The sequence below is a fragment of the Schistocerca gregaria genome, chromosome 7 (assembly GCF_023897955.1).
Source record: "Schistocerca gregaria isolate iqSchGreg1 chromosome 7, iqSchGreg1.2, whole genome shotgun sequence".
Lineage (NCBI taxonomy): Eukaryota > Metazoa > Arthropoda > Insecta > Orthoptera > Acrididae > Schistocerca > Schistocerca gregaria.
The window spans coordinates 346,428,680-346,450,730 of NC_064926.1; the positions used below are offsets into that span (position 1 = coordinate 346,428,680).

The 22,051-nt window shown below is 40.8% G+C and overlaps 1 protein-coding gene across 1 annotated transcript in view; it reads right to left on the reverse strand.

Annotated features, from left to right (window-relative positions):
* LOC126281411 (glutathione S-transferase D7-like) overlaps positions 1-22,051 on the reverse strand; it is a 96,154-nt gene that overhangs the window by 39,145 nt on the left and 34,958 nt on the right. Inside the window, exons 3-4 of the mRNA XM_049980348.1 lie at positions 13,576-13,634; positions 1,400-1,541 (exon numbers count right to left, since the gene is read on the reverse strand). Of these exons, the coding sequence (XP_049836305.1) occupies positions 1,400-1,541; positions 13,576-13,634 (201 nt within the window). The remainder of the gene's footprint in view (positions 1-1,399; positions 1,542-13,575; positions 13,635-22,051) is intronic.

Consider the following 22,051-nt stretch of genomic DNA (forward strand, 5'->3'; position numbering starts at 1 on the left):
TTCCACCCCGAAATGAAGCCATTGTCAAGGCTAGAGCGGTACAAGGTATTAGCATCTTGATTATGAGGACGTCCGGCTTGCATAAACGTAAAGATCACTTAAATGTTGCTCGCAATCTAAACTGAAAGAGTCTTATTAATAAAGATCCTAACTGCAACAACTACGTTCGTGTGACAAGAAACAGAAGCAGTACGGAGTGAACTACAAAATAGTAACAAAGCAGACAAAAACGGCTACTTCCCACAATACTGCAAGGTAATCAACAAACGACTTCAGCCAATTCACGCTTAGACAGCCCATCAACTAACATATACTGAACACAGTATAGTGGTCTATGCATCAGCTGAACGCGATGGTCTTGCGAACAAATGCTCAGGAAGAGCGCATGTTGTTAATTGTGCTCGCCTGCCGGGCCGACTGCCAGAAGACGGCCTGGCAACATTCCAGCCGCGCCCCACGCTCAGCTGCTCCAGTCTCTCTCCCTCCCTCTCTCCACCATTCATCTACCAATCTGTCCACCTCCGCCAGCTAATTCTGTTGCTCATGCTCATGATACAGTTATTACAATCATTTAATGTAGGCTTTCACGGCTGTTACTGACTTCACTTGAAACTTCCAGCCCGTGGTCGATGTATAAAACTTGCTCCTAACGTTTCATCTCCGACTTCTGGAGACATCTTCAGAGGTAAAGCGGCGAACTGCAACCAGAATTGGAGGGAGCACCGAATGTATAGTACCTGTGCAGAAGGCACCACGGCACATCACATGACGTCGGCTAAGAGATTGTCTCTGGTATTGCCAACATTCTCAATTGAAAGTAATCGATCGTCCTACTTAAAGTTGTAACGTTGACATCAAAATTTTATTTAATTTATCGCTTTCCTCTTTTCTGTTAAAATTAGTACGGTTTTTGTAAATCTCCACAGCCCCTCTATAAATGCGCGCTTGATAATGCGATGTTTTCTATATGATGCTAGTCTCAGTGAATTTTATTTCATGATCACCCGCTTGGTAAACATATTCCGACATGGCTGATTTGTCCGTATGTCCCAGGCGGCAATTCCTTCCGTGTTCAACCAGACGGGTGTTAACACTTCTTTTCGTGGTACCTACGCTACGGTCGCAGGTTCGAATCCTGCCGCGGGCATGGATGTGTGTGATGTCCTTAGGTTTAAGTAGTTCTACCTTCTAGGGGACTGATGACCTCAGCAGTTACGTCCCATAGCGCTCAGAGCCATTTGAACCATTTTGAACCGTGGTACCAAAATAAACCAGTCCACAGGTACGTCGACCAAGGCCTATCAGCCGGGAAGTTTTAAGTGAAATAATTACAATGACATAATTCGAAACCTTTATAGCTGTGTAATTGTGTATTGGAAGTGATTGCAAGAATACTCACAGTAGTGGCTCTCAGACGAGGGAACAGCGTGGTGGCATCGAAGTAGAGTCGTTGGTCCACGACCACCCTCTTGGCAGGATCCTTCGGGTACAGAGAGTCGTCCTTCCCGTACTTGGACACCAGGTACGTGGCGATTGCATGGCTGCCACAAGTAAAGGCGTCATCAGCAACTTGAGGTTAAAGCTGGCAAGTAGAAATGCTTTGCGATTTGGGATGGACAGCGAATGTTTTGAACATTTTGGAACTGTCCTTAAGCTAATCCAGAAGGGTAATTTTTTAAATTTGATCTCATTAGGGTACGACTTAAGCACATCATACACTATCATTAATAGAATTTTAAGGGTCTTGCCAATTTATGCACAAATGTTTATTTTTATTGATTTATTAAGCATACATCCAGAAAACAGCATTACAGTAATTCATTTCTGACAGACTGTGGCAGTGTGTCAATTGACAGCAACGTTACATTCCTACGGCAAAAAAGAAAAAAAATGACTTGATGCTAAGTGAATATAGTCTTTACGCGAATATATGTATGGGTCTCGATCCTTCGATTATTTTGAGTCAAATCTAATGGATTCCCCGTGGCAATACCAATAAAATTCCTATTTTATACTGTATGTGCCTTGAAGGAAAAGAAGGAGCTACATTGGTGGTCAAGCCATCGACTTCACATCTTACACAAGAACTGTGGTGAGAGGATGCGTTAATTCTCCTTATCAGGGTACCGGGGTCCATATTCCCGGTACGCCTTACTTTTTAAGCAAAATCCCCAACTGCCAGCGACGTCAATAAGCACATTATATACTTACTGAAATACATGTCATACCGTAAATAACTTTCAGTTAAGCGCCTCTGCATGTCACACTTGCACTAAAGCCTGAAGTGTAGACGTGTAGAAAGATGTCATATTTAGGGTTAGCCATGTATTCTGAATTTACTGCTTTTTATGGGAAATTAGCTACCGGGACTGTATTGTGATGTTCATTGCGGAAGATAAACTATGGGTTAATATTAAAAATTATGAATTACAATAAATAGAAATATCTACATAAATGTACAATACATAGTTACGAACCAAAACATTATGAAAGGAGAAGATGAAAAATTAAAATCTATAGTATTAAATGTCGTCCCATCAAGAAACTGAGATGTTTTGGACAGCACGTATTACTTGAGTAAAAATGAAACACATACTGCAGGATCTCCAATATGCTTGCGCGTGCGTGTGTGCGTCTGTGTGTGTGTGTGTGTGTGTGTGTGTGTGTGTGTGTGTGCGGCGCATTTCCCAAATTAGTCCGGGAGGAATGTAATTAGAAGTCAATCAGGCAGTGTGGCTAGTTCATCCTGAAAAAAAGATGAGCCAGTCACTCTGATAACACATTAAAACCCTCGCCCTAATTTTACAGGGAATAAGTCAGACATTCCTGGGAACCTTAAAAGTCGTATCACGTATCGTCTGCTAAAACAGAGGGCAAATCAGCTGGTAAACTAATTTCTCCCCTCTTGTCAGAATATAAAATACTTTCTAAGACGAAGAAAAAGGCGCACTACGAAGGAATTATCCGAATGGGACGGAAACTGGTAGATATAACGTACATGTAGACACAAACAAATGATTAAAATTGCAGGAAAACTGGATGATTTATTGAAGAGAATGAGCTTTCCAAACTGAGAAAGTCAGTAACACGTTGGTCCACCTTTGGCCATTATGCAAGCAATTACTTGACTTGATACTGAGTGACAAAGTTATTCGATGTCCTCCTGTGGGATACCGTGCCGAATTCCGTCCAACTGACGCGTTAGCTTTCCAAAATACCGAGCTGTTTGGTGTGCCTGGCCCATGAAGCTCCAAACGTTCTCAACTGGGGAGAGATCCGTCGACCTTGCTGACCAAGGCAGGACTGGACAAGCACGAAGACAACCTGTAGAAACTCTCACCGTGTATATGCCTGCATAAACTTGCTGTAATGTAACCTCAGGATGACTTGCTATGAAGGGCAACAAAACAGAACGTAGAATATCGTAAACGTACCGCTATGCTGTGAGGGTGTCGCGGATAACCCGAGGGGTACCGGTTGTGAGGCCGTAAGCTGGGCAACAGTCAGGTTATCCCACTGCTGTCGACCGTGTGAGATGGCGCGGTAGTTAGCACACTGGACTCGCACTCGGGAGGACAAATATTCAAATCCGCGTCCGGCCATCCTGATTTAGGTTATCCGTTATTTCCCAAATTCCGGGATGGTTCCTTTGAAAGGGCACGGCCGACTTCCTTCCCCATCCTTCCCTAATCAAATGGGACCGATGATCTCGCTGTTTGGTCCCTTCCCCCCAATCAATCAACCACCACTGTCCGGAGGGGGGGGGAGGGGGGGGGGGGTGCACAAAGTGACACGGAAAAGATAGTGAACAACAAAAAAGTGCAAGAGACTCTTGATTCGTGAACAGCCTAAGAAAAAGAGACCTTTAATTATATCGTATTGTATCCTATAGGTCACAGATGCAAAGGCACTAAAGATACAATATACATATAGAACCTTGAAGATGAGCTGACTAAGGAAAGCTTCGAAAGCGGCTTTAAAGTACGATTCAGGACAGGACCAAGGGAGAAGAAAAGTGGCCCATCAAGTTATTAAAGTGAGTCCTGAGTTTAGAACAGCTCTTATGAAGCGACAAAAAGTATATTTGGGCTTCGTCCGGATACAGTGAAAGACTACGTAGTAGTGAGGTGGTGTGTTCACTGCCAAGACCTTGGTCATTCGGCAAGACATTGCGATAAACAAGTAGTAATATGTGGTCAATGTGGGGAACAAGACCATATCAGAAAAGACTGAAATGAAATCAAACAAGAGGCAGTGTCTGTGCCATATAAATATAGGGGTAAAAATGCACAGGGAACAGAAACGAATGGCACACGTATCAAACCATCCTAACAAGGTAGATTTTAAGAATGCATTATGAGTAGGCGTCTCATAACAGAAGAAAACAATGACACCATGAAGTGCCGTCTATGTAAGACACATAAATCACCACCGTGGTCGTGCGGTAGCGTTCTCGCTCCCCACGCCCGGGTTCCCGGGTTCGATTCCCGGCGGGGTCAGGGATTTTCTCTGCCTCGTGATGGCTGGGTGTTATGTGATGTCCTTAGGTTAGTTAGGTTTAAGTAGTTCTAAGTTCTAGGGGACTGATGACCATAGATGTTAAGTCCCATAGTGCTCAGAGCCATTTGAACCATTTTTGAAATCACCACCGAGGAGGAGAGACACCGAAAGAGCGAGGAATTTCTGGCAAAAGTAAGCGGTAAGTACCATAGAACATAGCATGCGACACAGACTGAAGTAGAGCATCGTACATCTACAAATAATCAGAAAAGAAGTTTTGGGTGAAAATTCAGATCTATGTGGTACAACAGAGAAGCAAGATTGGAGACGGATGTAGGAGTGACATGATATAGACGAACAGGATTTGGTGACACAAATTGGCATCTGTACGTAGAATGCGACAGCACATATCCTGAGGAATACACTACGCCACCTACAAAAGTAAAACAAGACTCTCCGGTGCAAAAAGTGAATCTGCAACAAAACTAGTACGAGACTCAGAGCCAGCTCGTACAGGAAACAGACATCTTCTACAAAGGAGTAAACAACAAACACTGACCAGAACAGATCCGCGACAGATTTATGAAACCATAGAAAACGTTATGCAACTCACTAGACTGGAAGAGCCGATGACGCTTATTACAACGTTAAGACATTTAGTACGGTATATGCGTCCAGAAGGAAAGTATATTACTTTTTCTGTACCAGATTTCGTAGACAGAGTCCATCTCAAAGTGAACAATCTGCCAATAGAAGTGGAAAAGCTGTAGAAGTTACTGAAGAAGGTTTCTGTCAGAAGAAATTAATAATTCTCCTTAGATACTTTGTACAAGCATTTTGTGATGACGCATGGTCGTACAGCATGCGATTACAGGCTAGTATGACAAGACTGGCGAATATATACCCGTCACCTCTAATGGAGATAAAGATAGGATACCTTAATGCCATGAGAAGTGTCAGCGTATTGCATGGGGCTAGAAGAGTGGCAGAAGAGTTGCAGTTAGATGTAGTGTGCCTCCAAGAACAATATACGAAGGTAGGAAATATCCTCTGTATGCCAATAACTGACCGGATAGTCACACAAGAGAAACGCCCTATGGCAGTAATAAAAGTACTTAACAAGGCCATAACAGTGACAAAAATATCGCAGTACTGTTCAGAACATGTAACTGTGTGGAAACGTTAACCGGAAGGGACGATTGCATCCTGGTTTCCATGTATTTTCAATTTAGTGATGAGAGCGACGAGTATCTCCTAAGTCTAAAGGATATCAGTCATCTAGGACGAACTAAGCCTCTTGTGTATTCCACTGATGCAAATGCGAAGTCAGTATTGTGACACGGCTGCCTGTCTGATGGCCGTGGAAGAAAACTAGAAGAGGCCATTATGGAACTGAACCTGTAGGTACTGAATGTACCTTACAATCCGCCAACCTTCGAATGGAGGGTCGGAGCAACGTCAAATATTGACATCATTTTAGCAGATACGGCAGACGACACAGAAAACGCGCGCATAAGGTCCAATTATGAGATCAAGGACGCTAAGTGGGAAGAACTAAGAAGAGTGTTTCAGTGTCCAGGAAGTCCATCGCTGGGTGATAATGTAGGCGTTAAAGCGCAAGAACTGACAGTGGCTATACATAGAGCAATGGATGCATCGGTACCTATCAGCGAAGGTCGTTCTAAAAAGTACTTTGCGTCTGGACAGAGGCTCTGCACAAATTAAGATGCAGAACAAGAAGAGCCAGTGAGCTGCGCCAGAGCAGTTTTAAGGAAGAGTTGGGGAAAACGGAATTTGGACCATGGAAGCAATTCGTGGAGGCTAACTTAGAAACCGATCCCTGGCGTATACCACATAAAATAGTCTGCGAGAAAATACTAACACCAAGAGTTACCCACGCTCAGAAGGAATGATGACTGGTGACAGAAAATTGGGAAGAGTCAGCCGCCGTGCTAATGGAAACACTACTTCCTGACCATGGAGAAGAAGGCGAGACAGATAATCAGCGTAGGTTAAAGGAAATGTTATGGGAAGAATACAGAACAATAAACTTGTGAATCCTTTCTCACAAGAAGAAATTAGGCATATAAGAATGAAAAAGAAAAACATCTCTGGACGGGATGCCTGCCGAAACAATACAAGTCTTATGTGACCAATTAGATAGTTACTTGTGCGAACTGTGCAATGAGTGTCTCTTGCAAGGAACAGCCCCTGCAACTTGGAAGAACGCTGAAATGTTCATAATCAGTAAAGGGCAAGATAAGGATCCAGTGATACCCAAATCCTACAGACCAATTTGTCTTTTGAACGTTCTCGGCAAGGTGTTTGAAAAGGTTACAAGATGACACACTGTTTCACGGAATGAACTCTCACCAGTACGGGTTTACAAGACGCAAGTCAACTAAAGACGCAGTTAATAAGGCGTTTGCGCTAGATACTCATTCTAAGTACGCTCTAGCGACGATGATTGATATTGCTGGTGATTCGGTGGTCTTAGGGACCATAGGAGTGACACCTCGATTATGTTCTACGTCCCGTTTTGTTGTTCTTCATGAAAAGCCAACCTGGGCTTACATTTCAGCAAGGTAATGCACGTGCATACACGGCGAGAGTTTCTGCTTTTAGTCTTCTGGCTTGCCGCACCCTACCTTGGCCAGCAAGGTCGCCGGATCTCTCATCAATTGGGAACGTTTCGACAATTATGGGCAGGGTCCTCCAACCAGCTCAAGATTTTGAAGATCTGAAGCGCCAATTGGACAATGTTTGGCACGATATCCCTCAGGTGAACATCCAACGACTTTATCGACCAATGCCAGGCCGAGTAACAACTTGCATTATGGCCAGAAATGAACCAACGCGTTACTGACCTGCTCATTTCGGGAAGTCCTTTTGTCATGAATAAAGCATCCAACTTTTCAGAAATTGTAATCATTTGTTTATCTGTACATGTACGTCACACCTACCAGTTTTCTTTCCATTCGGCCGGTCGGGGTGGCCGAGCTGTTCTAGGCGCTACAGTCTGGAGCCGTGTGACCGCTGCGGTCGCAGGTTCGAATCCTGCCTCTGGCATGGATGTGTGTGATGTCCTTAGGTTAGTTAGGTTTATGTAGTTCTAAGTTCTAGGGGACTGATGACCTCAGAAGTCTAGTCCCATAGTGCTCAGAGCCATTTGAACATTTCCATTCGGATAATTCCTTCGTGGTAAGTAGTTTTTTGTCTGAGAGAGTACTTTTATCTATTATGTGGTGTGCTGAAATCAGTACGTCACCAACATCACCTATTTGAGGATTATCTAATGGCTATGAGCACTATGGGACTTAACATCTATGGTCATCAGTCCCCTAGAACTTAGAACTACTTAAACCTAACTAACCTAAGGACATCACACAACACCCAGTCATCACGAGGCAGAGAAAATCCCTGACCCCGCCGGGAATCGAACCCGGGAACCCGGGCGCGGGAAGCGAGAACACTACCGCACGACCTGAGGATTATCTCTCCGGAACAGGAATCCATGCGTCATCAGACAATGTCCTACTCGAAGTGGCGTGAGAAGTACTTCATGTCCCCTTAGTAGCCGGAAGGAGTTACACCACAGCTTAGTCGTTGGTTTCACGGGTAGAAAATTATTGTCCACCACTGCCAGTCACCCTTCTTCGCGTGGACACATCTCCCTGCTTACAATGCGAGGGCATAGCAAGTAGAGGGCAGCACACTGACCCACTTGATTTAGAATACACGCGTCCATGGCCGCCAGTTCATTATCATGAATCCGCTTGCGCCCTGCTATTCATGAGAATGATAGCCCGATTCTTCGCAGGTGAAGAACAGACCTGAGTGTTACGGACTTATTTGTCTCCTGAGTACATTCGTTAAATACATTTAAGGGCACTGGGGGAGTCGGAACAAACTTGAAATTTGCAGGTATTAACACGTTCCTCTTGATCCAGATTGCAATTAACTCTGCGTTAAAGTGGTAAATTGTTTTGGGGAAGCAAATCTCGAGGACGTGGTAGGGTAAATCGTTGAACAGTCAAGAGAGTCCCCCTGCTTAGACCTGTCTCTAAATACAGGTATGTGGTTGTGGACTTCAGTTAAAATTTCATTAATAATCGAATTAAAAACAAAAGAAGGAGTGCAGTCTCTAATTCCCACCTTTTCTTTTTGAGTCATCACCTTCTGACTGGCTTGATGCGGCCGGCCGCGAATTCCTTTCCTGTGGCAACCTTTTCATCTCAGAGTAGCACTCGCAACCTACGTCTTCAGTTATTTGCAGGATGTAGTGCAATCTGTCTTTTTCTACAGATTTTACCCCTAGGTATTTAGGTGAATTTGCGGCCTTTACATGTGACGCATTTATCGTGTAACCGAAGTTAAACGGATTCCTTGTAGCACTCATTTGTATGGCCACACATAGTTCATTATTTAGGATCAATTGCCTATTTTCGCACTATACAGATATCTTATCTAAATCGTTTTGCAATTGCTTTTGATCTCCTGATGACTCTACTAGACGATAGACGGCAGCATAATCTGCAAACAACCTAAGACGGCTGCTCAGATAGTCTCCTAAATCGTTAATGCAGATAAGGAATAGCAGAAGGCCTATAATACTACCTTGGGAAACACCGAAATCACTTCTTTTTTATCCGATGACTTTCCGTCAATTACTTCGAACTATTATCTCTCTGACAGGAAATCAGGAATCCAGTCGCACACCTGAGACTATTCCTTAACACTGTTCCATAACAGCTTGCGAGGTACGGTGTCAAAAGCCTTCTGGAAATCTAGAAATACGGAAAACACTTGAAATCCCTTGTCGATAGCACTCAACACTTGGTGTGAGTAAAGAGCTAGTTGTCTTGTGTTTTCTAAATCCGTGTTGGCAATGTGTCAATAGATCGTTCTCTTCTATTAATTCATAATGTCCGAACACAATATATGTTCCAGAATCGTGATGGATACTGACGTTCATGATAAGGGTCGGTAATTTAGTGGATTACTGCTATTGCCTTTCTTGAATATTGGTGTGACCTGTGCAACTTTCCAGTCTTTGGATAAGGATCTTTCGTTGAGCGAGCGGTTGTATATGATTGCAAAATACAGAGGTATCTCATCAGCATACTCTGAAAGGAACCTAATTAGTATACAGTCTGAACCGGAAGACTTGCTTTTATTAAGTGGTTTAAGTTGCTTCACTTCTCCGAGAATATCACTTTCTAAGCTACTCATGTTGGCAGCTGTTCTTGATTCGAATTCTCGAACATCTACTTCGTCTTCTTTGGTGAAGGAATTTTGGAAGTATGTGTTTAGTAACACAATAGTTTTAGCAGCACAGTCATTGACACTATATCCTTTGCTATCGCGCAGAGAAGGCATTTCTTTCCACTAGCATGCTTTACATACGACCAGAATATCTTCTAATTTTCTGCCAGGTTTTGAGACGAAGTTCCATTGTGGAAGGTATTGTAAACATTTCGCATTGAAGTCCGCGATAAATTTTGAGCGTCTGTGAAGGATCACCAGCCTTGGTGATTATGCGTTAATTTAAATTTCGCATGCTTTCTTCTTTGTTTCTGCAACAGTGTTCTGATTTGTTTTGTGTAGCATGGTGGATAAACTCCGTAATCTGTTAATCTATTCGGTATAAACTGCTGTCGACTCTATTTCTCTGAATTCAAGCCACATCTGATCTACAATGACACCGGTAATTTGGAAGAAGTGGAGATTGTCTCTCAGGAAGACATCAAGTGAATTTTTATCCGCTTTATTTAAGAGATATATTTTTAGTTTATTTTTGGAGGGTTTGGGAGTTACGGGAGTCAGTCTCGCTACGGCAACTCTGTGTTCACTAATTCCTGTATCCGTTTTAATGATCGTTATTAGCTCAGGATTATTTGTTGCTAAGAGGCCAAGTGTGTTTTCACAACTGTTCACTATTCGAGTGGGTTCGAAATAAATTTCAGAGAATGTGTTTGGTATAATTGTGGATGATGTTTTAGGCGTACCTCCGGCTTTAAACATGTATTTTGGCCAACATATCAAGGATAAATTGACATCACCACCAATTGTATGAGTCGGGTAGGTGTTTGAAATAAGATTCAAGTTTTCTTTCAACATTTCAGCAACAGAATCATCTGAGCTGGGATTTCGGTAAAGAGATCCAATTATTATTTTCTTCCGGTTGCCAAGAATGGCTTTTAATTCACAGGAACTATCCACTTAAATTTCGCTGCAGGACAAACTACTTCTACCAACAGCAAGGAACCCACCGCCAACTGTGTTTAGTCTATCCTTTCTGAACACCGTTAGATTCAACGCAAAAATTTCGGTTGAACTTGTCTTCAGTTTTATCCAGCTTTCGGAGTCTATAACGATTTGAGCATTAGTGCTTTCTAACGGCGCTTGGAGCTCTGGTACTTTGCCAACACAACTTTGACAATTTACAACTGTTATACTGATGGTTCCTAGATCTACGTTCTTCTTGAATTCTACATGCTCTGTTTGAGACTGAAGTCCTTTTTTAGTTTCGCGAGACCGTCTAACCTAACTAACCTAACAGCCACGCTAGCTGCCTCCTGCGTGCAATGGACTCCTGATCTCTTAAGCGGTACTCCGAACCCCACCACCCTATGACGCAAGTCGGAGGTATCTTCAGTCTACGCAGTCGCAGAACAATCTGAGCCTCTGATTGACACCCTCCACTCGGTTCTGCACCAGAAGTCCTCAGTCGGTCTTGTCCATCTCGCAAGCAAGATTGGTACCTTGATCACTTCTGGAGCGGCGCGGGATTAGCCGAGCGGTCTAGGTCGCTGCAGTCTTGGACTGTGCGGCTGGTCCCGGCGGAGGTCCGAATCCTCCCTCGGGCATGGGTGTGTGTGTTTGTCATTAGGATAATTGAGGTTAAGTAGTGTGTAAGCTTGGGGACTGATGACCATAGCAGTTAAGTCCCATAAGATTTTAAAAAAAAATCGCTTCTGTATAGCCGCTCTAAACCAGAGAGTACTTCTTCCGATCCAAGGCGACACACATCATTGGTACAGAAGTGAGCCATCATCTGCAGTTGGCTGCACCCTGTGTTCTTCATGGCATCCAGAATGATTTGTTCCCCGTATGAAGTGACTCCACCCGGCAAGCACACGAAGTGCACATCGGCTTTCTTCCCCTGCTTGGCAGCCATGCTCCTAAGATGCACCATAATGCACCTAAAATTGGAGCTCCTAACCACAATAATCACACCCTCTGTGACTTGCATTCTGAGAAGTTTTCTCTCAAACAAGGCAAGCCACTGCATCTGGCTGGGGGACAGAGGCAGCCACAGTAAGTGACAGAAAATCATCGAGTAAGACAGAACAATATCTGGCGTTCTCCACTGAAGTGTTATAGTCCTTTGCTGTTCCTAATCTACATAAACCATTTACGAGACAATCTCAGCAACACTCAAATTGTTTGCAGATGATTCTGTCGTTTAGGGTCTAGTAAAGTCATCAGGAGATGGGAACCAACAGCAAAATGATGTAGACAAGATATCTGCATATTGCGAAATGTGGCAATTGACTCTGTACACCAACAAGTGTTATAAATGAGCATCGTAATAAAATAAGAGAAATCAGTCCTCTCACGAAACGGTTTAAGAATTTGTTTTTCTCCTGTGCAGTTTTGAGAGTGGACAAGTAGAAAAATAGTATTAAACTGATTCGATGAACTCTCTGCCAAGCTGTTAAGTGTGAACTGCGGTCATGTAAATGTAGACGTAGATTTAGATGTAAATGTTTCATTTAAGCAGCTGGTCGGATGATAAGCCGTTTCACTGATTTCAGCGCTTTAGTTATAAATTCTAGCGCTTTCTGAATATATCGACACACAGTTTCGAATATCCCTTCTTCCTTTTCAATAAATGTAAGTGCATTTTGTTATAAATAAATACTGTCATTGTGCACATTTTCCGTAGTTCTTGATTGTTCTGTACGACCTTCTGCTGTGACACTAGTAGCCACGGAAATAGGTGTCCACCCTGACAGAGCCCCGTTTTGCTGTATAATCCTTATATAACTGAGGTGTGACAGGTTAATTACAGGATGTCCACTAACTACTTTTTCGACTCAGCAGCCATCCATCACATGGACACCCAGAGGTTGAGGAGTTTCTTCGAGAAATCTGTACCATCATCGTGATACAGGCGGTTAAGCCAAGGTCCCCGTCCTCGCTGAAGCCCGCCCAGAATGTACGGTTACAAAGGACTGGCAGCGCTCACAGACCCGCTGCTCAACAACTCCAGATTGTCCTAGCCCGTACCCAGCAACGAAACCGAGCTTCCTAATTTGCTCATCATTTGGTGCGATCCACAATACACCTACGGCTTGTTGAATGCCTTATACGCAAGGAGCAGCCTTCATTTCCGCTACCAGCAAGTGCAAGAACCGATAATCATAATATTAGATAGCATATTACCACTTACATTCCACAGGCACTTATGTAACGGAGAAAATAATCACCTTGCTTGCAATGCGACACTGCTATGACAGTTGCTCATCTTTCGCGAGTTTTTTAAATACGTTTGAGCATCATTCATGGCGGCTTCCATAAACATCTGACGACGATGACAACGACGACGACAGTGAGGAATTAAACAGTTTAACCAGGATATCGGAACTGCTAATCAAGAAAGCACGTACTGAGTCACTTGATGTATTTTATTCAGTTTAACTGAATCTTTGACACGTCGACTAGCTGAGCTTCGCAGTGAATAGATGTACGGACCCGAGGAAGACCTGCAACGAAGGCCGAAATCGTTTATCATAATAAACCACACCAAGTGACGAAGACGGTGTCTTTATTGATGTGCTTTTCAGTAGGCGTGTGGAACACAGCAGACAGCATGGCTACAGATACTGTCGAGGCCTAACTACTCAAGACTGAGCACGTCTGCTTCATATCTCTTCACTCTGTTGCTTACAGCATATACCCTGGACACTAGCTGTCTGTTATAATAATGTGACTAGGCATTACATTTCGGAACAGAAAATAATAAATTTTATTCACTACAGAAATTATAACTGAACAAAATATGCTTACCTGTGCCATATGAACAAACCATTATCGTCCAGAGACGGTATTGTGTGCTCTGGATTCATCTGAAACGAAGGGATTTGGTCACAACTCGCAGTCACATTACTCTTACATTATGCGAAGCTAAACATTTCGTCCGTGCAGCAGAATATACAGATTACACTAAAAAGTTTTAGATTAGTCAGTTCCTGAACTTAACAGTGTTGGTTATAATACAAAATTTAATCATTCTCAGATCTGCGAGTTGCCAATGGTTTAGAATACAGTATTTGTTTTGTTCGTGTAAGTAATCTCTGCACTGCAAGGCAAAATTACTCAGAGACGGAATAAATACGCTCACAGCTTAATAGAGAAAGACAAATGTAAATAAAAGACACATTATGGCTATTTTAATTTCGAATGACTAACCAAATTAAGTCGCAATTTATGGCAAATCGTTTCTCGGCTTACTGTTTTTGTCTCGTTTACTAGTACCTGTATTCTGTAGAGTTGTTCGAACATTCAGAATCCAACTATTGCTTGTAACAAATCAAGGTAGAATTATCCTCGTTCTTCTTATACCACTTTTGAAGCCAATATTATCATTTTCTTTTCACACCTTTCTCCCATTAGCAGTACACATGCAATAGTTACACGAACTAATTTCCTATTCAAGTGACAATTCATTTTTCACTGTATAAATTGTCTACTGCCGATGAGCATAACATATTTAATTCATCTGGAAATATTTTATTTAAACAAATATTCGTAATTTACGATAACTAGGAACCGTGTGCACGTCAAAATTCAATTATGCTAGATTTGTTATTTTATTTAAGCCCTTATTCTTCGCTTTGCAACGTAGGTTACACTTTTTCCAAAACTCGACGTTTCAGAAATTATTTATGTTGAAAATTTTTATGTTCCGGAATATTCCAATCTTAATGTGAAATTCTTTCAAAAGTCTAGTGCCATAGTTTTGTAGCACAAAAATTTTTGGTTTCCAGGAATGCATACTTTCACCAAGATAACGTATTAGTTCATTAATTATTCAGATTAAGAGAGTACACTTTTTCGAAAATTTTTGGCGAAATTTGGAGAGCCCCGTACACATTAAAATTTCTCGCCCGCATAATAGTACCAATAATTTTACCATTCGCTAGTCACACAGCTCTTAAACAAACAAACTTGCACTGAGGTGACAAAACTCAAGGGTACCTCCTGATATCGTGCCAGACCTCCTTTTGCCCGGCTTAGAGCAGGAACACGAATTGTCATGGACTCAACAAGTCGTTGGAAGTCTCTGCAGAAATAATGAGCCGTGCTGCCTCTATAGCCGCCCATAATTGTGAAATTCTTGCCGGTGCAGCATTTTGTGCTTGAAGCGGCCTCTCGATTGTCTCCCATGTATGTTCGATGGGATCGATGACGGGTGATCTGGATGGCCAAATCATTCCCACGAATTGTCCAGAATGTTCTTCAAACCAATCGCGAACATCCGTGGCCGGTGATATGGAGCATTGTCGTTGAAACGTGGCTGCACTGAGTCACAGCGCCAGAGATTGCGCCAAAGAGTATTATTCAGCCGCCTCCACTGGCAGTTGCCGCTGAGAAGTTGCTGAGGGCAGTTGTAGTTCGGAGGTACGCGTGATCTGTGCTTGTTGAGACGTCGATAGAGTACTAGTTGTTCTGTTGGGCAAGACACCATATGTTATTCGATTGGGGATGTTGTAATGATCAGAGTGTATTTTTCGTCAATATATATGAAGGTAAAGAACATTTTTTATTTCAAATGTCTAATGCCTCTTGGTCACAGGTTCAGTCAACAAAGTATCTGGCTTGTGTTCATGTATTAGAGTGTAATTCTGGTTTCTATGTGCAATCATTGTATTTCTGTTTATTTTTATTTACTTCATTGTAAATGGCGTTTAAAGCCTCTTGTCGTATTGAGGAAGAACCGTGCCAGATGTGTACGTTGAATCACACTTCCACACACAGAACAGTTACACTTGTGCTTTGTTGTTTCGTAGCTTTTATAGTTGCTGGGGACTTAATTAATTATGTTAACGCAAATTTCCTTTCACTCTTTGTTGTAATTCTGTGCAGTCAAATTGCGTACTAATATTATTCAGGGCGAACAAACAGCGACAAAAATTAAAATTATTTGCATTCTATTTAATTAAGCCCCCATGCACGTGGCGACCGCTGCTTCGGATCGTCCCTTGGAATTCTTTTGATAGTAAAAATAGCAGACAGTAGGATTGTTGTAGTAATTTGTAGTTTAGTAATTGTAGTCTATATTTCATGTGTAGATTTGATAATGAGAACATTTATAGTTGTCTTGTCATTCTTTTAATGGTATTTTGGCAGAATGTAATTTTTTAATGTTGGTATACGGGTTTGACAGTATTGTGCTACTATGAAGATTTTAATTGTTCGTTAGGCGTGTTTGTCGGGAAGCATTTCGTGTGAATGGTATTGTTGGTGATTAAGTGTTATATTGTGTGTAATTTTCGTATTGTGACGAGTTTTGTATGTTTTGTAAATGATTACGCGATCGATGAAAAAGGCGAAAATGATGGATAGTGAGAATGACGAAATTTTTAACATGGCGAACTCGCCAACACATGAGAACAGTATAATGAATAATGAAGTAGAAAACAACTTAATAAATCGGGAAAATAGTCCGGAACCAGTTCAAAATTTTTCTCAATCAAAAAGTTCACAGAATACGAGATTAACGATAGAAGATTCTGAAATAGTATGGAACACATATAGCTTTACAGCTATGACGAAGGAAGTTGGTTATACTGGAAATTTTAGGGGCGAAAAGAATTTCGAACCAGTTAATATGGAGCAATTGATGAGTGCAATATTTAATTTGGGATCTGAATTAAAAACAGTGGGATCACAGTTACGATCTGAATTTAAAACAGAGATGGGAACATTGGCAACACGGTTAGAAGCTGATATGGGAACAATGGAAGCACGGTTAGACTCACGAATATGGACATGTTTTAAAAACATGAAAGATGGATCAAAGAAAGAAATTAGAGACGTACAACCGATTTTGAATGCTCACAATAATAGATTAATTTCAATAGAAAACACACAAAAGGAACAGGATAGAGAACAGGAAGAAAGAGATCGCATGATAGTACAAAAATTTTCAGAGTTAAATTTACAACGCGCACACGGTAAGGAAGAAATATTTGAAAGAATCGAGGAATCTGTACCAAATGACAGAATAAATAACCTAACACAATAGTATGAACAGTTAACTACTAAATGTGTCAATACTGAAACCCGAGTGGCGACACTTACGGAAGACGTAAATAAACAGAAAGAAAAAATAGGTGACTTATCGGAAAGAGTTGAGGAGATTTAAGATAAATTGACAAGTCTTAGTTTAAATGGGGGCAGAGATTCAGACGATACAGCTCCATTGCCATTTGCAGAAACCGAAGAGTACCAGAACATAAATAAACATGTTGAAAACCAGGGAAAATTTAATGAACGCGTTAAAAGGGAGTTTGAGGCGTTACAAAAGCAAGTTAAACAAATTGAAAGCGAAATCGTAGGAAAAGACAGTAGAAGAAATTTGGAATCACCGATAGCAGCGGGTTTTGGAGAAAATAATTTATTTCATTTACGAGATGCAACAAGAGAGCGCCAGGCGCGCGAACTTGACAATAATCGACATTGGGACGGGGACAGACGCGGTAGGTCTTTGTCGCCACGAGGCGAAAACTTTGACTATAAACACTTCTTAACTGTTCGGAAAGTTAAGATCTTTCGCAATTCTAAGAATGACATACATCCATGTTCATGGTTAGATCAATTTATGTACGCACTTCCACCAAATTGGCCACTAAGTCACAAACTGGAATTTATGTGCGGCTATTAAAGTCCTCAGGGGATTCGCTACACTAAGTGAATATGTGCCGTAGCGTGCACAGGGCCCCGAGCTGTAGTGGTGCTATTTCCCTTTTAGTTTTCTGCACCGCTGCCTACTCTTTTACTATTCTTTGTATCTATCAAAACAACTCTTCAACTATCAGTCTATCTAGAGAGTCGGTAAAGAATAACCGGATATGACTATTTTACCCAAAAGTGATTTCGGAAATTACCGTTTGGACTTACTGTATCTTCAGCAGCATTCATTCGTAGTTTAAACGAAATTTTACCTGTTTATCTTCGTGACAATATTACTTCATATGTTGACGATATTCTTATTGCTAAACGTTCTTGGAGTGAGCATAACAAAATTTTGGATTCATTATTACGTATTTTTGGAAGAGTTGGCATTTCAGTGAACTTGGAAAAATCTGAATTTGGTCGTTCTCAGGTGAAATTTGTTGGTCATATTATTTCTACAGAAGGTATTCATCCTGATCCAGAGAAACTAGACGCTATTCTTAATTATACTGTTCCTACTGTTCGTAGTTTCCTCGGTGTCTGTAATTTTCTTAGACGCTTTGTTAGATTGGATAATTTGGCCACACCCAGCTTGTGTGAACTATCTGGAAAAAATTCTAATTGGTGTTGGGATGAGGAAGCTCAATCAGAATTTGAACAACTTCGTGATGGTTTAGTTGTTGCTCCACTTCTTTCACATCCGGATTTATCTAAAGATTTTTGTTTGGCGACGGACTTATCATACAAAGGCCTAGGTGCACACTTATTTCAAGAGACAGAAGAAAACGGCGTTGTAGTACAGAAAACTATTGCATTTAGAAATCGTGTTCTCTCTAAATCAGAAAAGAATTATTCGATTACGGAACTTGAAGCCTTGGCTGTTGTTTGGGCTTTCACAAAATTTCGCATCTTTTTGTATGGCAGACATACTAAGGTTTACACCGATCATCGAGCTCTGGAATTTCTTATGTCAGCAAAATTAACACATAGAAGATTGTCACGATGGGCGCTGTATCTACAGGAATTTGATTTTAGTATTGTTTACATACAGGGTTCTTCAAATATTATTGCGGATGCTTTATCACGTGCACCTATGGGTTTGAAACAAAGTGCTGAGAAGGCCTGCAAAGAAAACAATTATTGTTTGATGTATATTCAAGGTGTTGCGTTTGAAAATTTTATTTCGTCTTCGCTCCAGGACATCGATAAGGAGCAAAACAAGGATCAAGGATCCAATCTAGAAGGACATTAAGGAGAAGTGGAGGAGAAAGGAAAGCGTAGCGATTAGACAGTATTATTTAGTTCGCAATGATATTCTTTTAAAACGAAAATCGGTCGACAACTCTGTTTGGTTAGTTTGCATTCCTGATGAGTGGGTTAATAAGTTGATTTGGTATACACATTTCAGTCGTGCACACTTTGGTCCCAGAAAATGCTTTCATAAATTACGAGAAAATTGCTACTTCAGTAATATGGAAAAACGTATTCGATCTGTTCTTGCCAAATGCAAATTATGTCAAAAGGCTAAGCCGCCAACTATTTCTCACAGAGCACCGTTGTTCCCTATCATTCCAGCGAAATTAAAGGACATGGCTGCAGTCCATTTGTTCGCTCCAGTGGTTCGTTCTACTAATGGTTTTGCGTACATTTTGGTAGCAGTGGAATTGACATCAAAATATGTGTGTTTTACACCTTTACGCAAAGCAACAGCTCGTTCAGTATCTAATGCTTTTATCAAACATTTTCTTAAAGAAGTGGGTCATGTTGATAAGGTTATATCAGATAATGGATCACAGTTTCGCTCTATAATTTGGCTTCGTACTCTACGGCGTCGTAAGATTAAACCAATTTTCATTTCACTTTTTCACCTTCAATCTAACCCTTCGTAGAAATGGATGAAGGAAATCAATAAACTGTGTCGTCTTATTGTCATCAGAATCACAGAACGTGGGATCAGTATCTTCATATTTTTCAAAACATTCTGAAGGAACTCCCTAATGATTCAACTTCTCATTTCTGAAGTCGTTCCTTTTCCGCCTTCACGGAAACTGCGGCATTCTGAAGTTGTGAACCTGGCTCTACAAAATATTGCATCTGCGGCTGCTAGAAGAGAAAAATCAGCTAAACGACCTGGTCGTTTAAAAACCTTGTCAGTTGGTCAAAAGGTGTTTGTCTCACAAAGGAAAAGGCTTGTGTCGTAAATTTTTCTGCTTTATAACGGTCCATATAGAATTCGCAAAATTATTCATGATAATACTGTCGAAGTAGAAACTCTTAAATCACGGCGCTCTAAGGGAATACATCATATATCGAACGTTAAAATTTTTGTGGAATGACATACCTTTGAGAAACTAACAGTTATACGTACACACACGGAGAGTACAAGGATACCGCGCCGTGTTCTGGCGGCGGCACATACTCAAAGCAAGTCAAGTCTGCGCGCCGCGCAAGGCAGTCGTTGACCGCAAACAATTACTTCCTACGTCACGCGTACCTACAGCTGATCGAGCGCTCAGTGCGAATGCACTGACGGCCGTAAACAAATACACAGTCTAATTTCTCTGATTAAATTCAGTGTAAAGCTATAGTGACTTGATAAATTATGTTATTAACGTTTAGTATTTTTCAGGATACAGTTGTATAAAATATTTAAGAACTTCAGGTAAATTCTGTGTGTGTCCGACGTTAAGAAGACTTGCTATCGAGAAAATTTCAGGAAGAATGTAATTTCGAAGAAGAAAGTAATAAACTAAAAAGGTAACTATTAATTGAATTTATTTTTCAGGTAGCATATTTCCATTTAGGTACGTACTTTAGACGTAATTTGCTGCTCGCGATTACGTGATTCATACTTCGTGTTAACTGATACTGACAATGATTGATTAATGAACAGGGTTGTTACTTATGTATGTTATGCATCGCTTGGCTGCTATGCTTTTTCACTGATATCATATTTTTTTAATTATGTGCGTGCTGTGCTTATTTATTTAAATTATAATTGTCACCTGATTAATTGTGCTGATATGGTTATGTATGTAGGTTATACTTTGTGATTTATCTGCTTGCGCCTTCATGTTTACTTATTAAGATTACATATGAACTTTTATTTGCTTATGCTGATATGAGGCTAATGGCCTGTCTATTGTATAAGATATATGTTTGCTGCTTTGCGTATGGATTGCATAATTACACACTTCTGTTTTGTTGTCATAACTACTCTTTAATTTGATATATAGAAATGCTGATGTACGGTGTAAGAACATGGAGTTTAGGCCACACTATGGTATTAATTATAGATTGTTCGCTTGGCAGAGCCTCGTTGTAGGGATTGTGCTGCATCCATTTGTTAACATTCTGTTCTCTACTAGTACATTTACTCGCTATTGTATGTTTTACTTACGCTCAGTGCCTTATATTTTAAGATAAGAAAATGAACTGTTATAATTCTACGAACGGCATTGGCACAAGAAATTTCATTGAAGTCACATGAGCTGGAGGTTTTATGGAAGCTGTATAAATTTATGCTAATAGGAAGGAAGCTAACGACATGACATACCAACACTAGGTTTAGACCATTGACAGTTATTACACTGCATTCTTCGTGAGCAATTGAAATAGCAAATGACACTTTGCACAAGAAATACTCCACATGTTTGCTTCTGTTTTGCCCTGATCCTTGAAGTGGTGTACACACTGTGAAATATTACGATCATTCACACTCCTTACTCGTACTTACTTACTGAAAGTTATTCAAACTAAAGGCGGTTAGAGGTCATGTATGCATTTCTTTTATTTAATGATGGACAAGGTAACCAAAATGTATTTTATAATTTATAATGAGTAGAAGGTTTGGGTCAGATGGATTACACAGAGGTTGTGTGTGAACATTGTGTCTTCGGATTGCATGGGATGATGAATTGAAGTTTGCACTAGGATTTTATCTGTACTTGTTCGAGAAGACTGACCAAAGGAAAGAGTTGTTATGGAAGTGAAATAATAGTGGCGATAAGGGTTATATGTATCGACGTTTTGAAGAGGTATTATTAAGGTATTAAGATTATGTGATGCTGATGATTATTGGAGTTTTGGTGGATAAGAGGTAAAGTAAGTTACGAGCATTTTTTTTTTGTTGGTTTATATGGAACAAGTAGTATGGAGATGGCAGACTAGAATACTAGAAGATTGTCTACACACACACACTTTGTTAAATCAATAAGTAGTATATACTTTTTTTTTGGAAAAAGGAAGTATTTGCATATCATGGCACACTGACAGTTGTTCAGAAAAAGTTGGCTTGGCAAACATTGGTCTTGACATGATGACTATGACGTTGACTAACTGTTATTGACTGTTATACACTGTACCACTACTACTTGATACACATATTGAGTCAAAATTTGACAGAATTGCATTTACATAGTTAACACTATTCAATTACACAGTAGTACTTAATATGTGGATGAGAGATGAGTGAGTGTTATGTGTGTTTTCCTTTCCTAATCTCAAATAATTGGTACCGACCTATCTCCTAAATATTATTTTACTTGTTTGTTGTGGCTTGCACTGACACTCATAAATATTATAG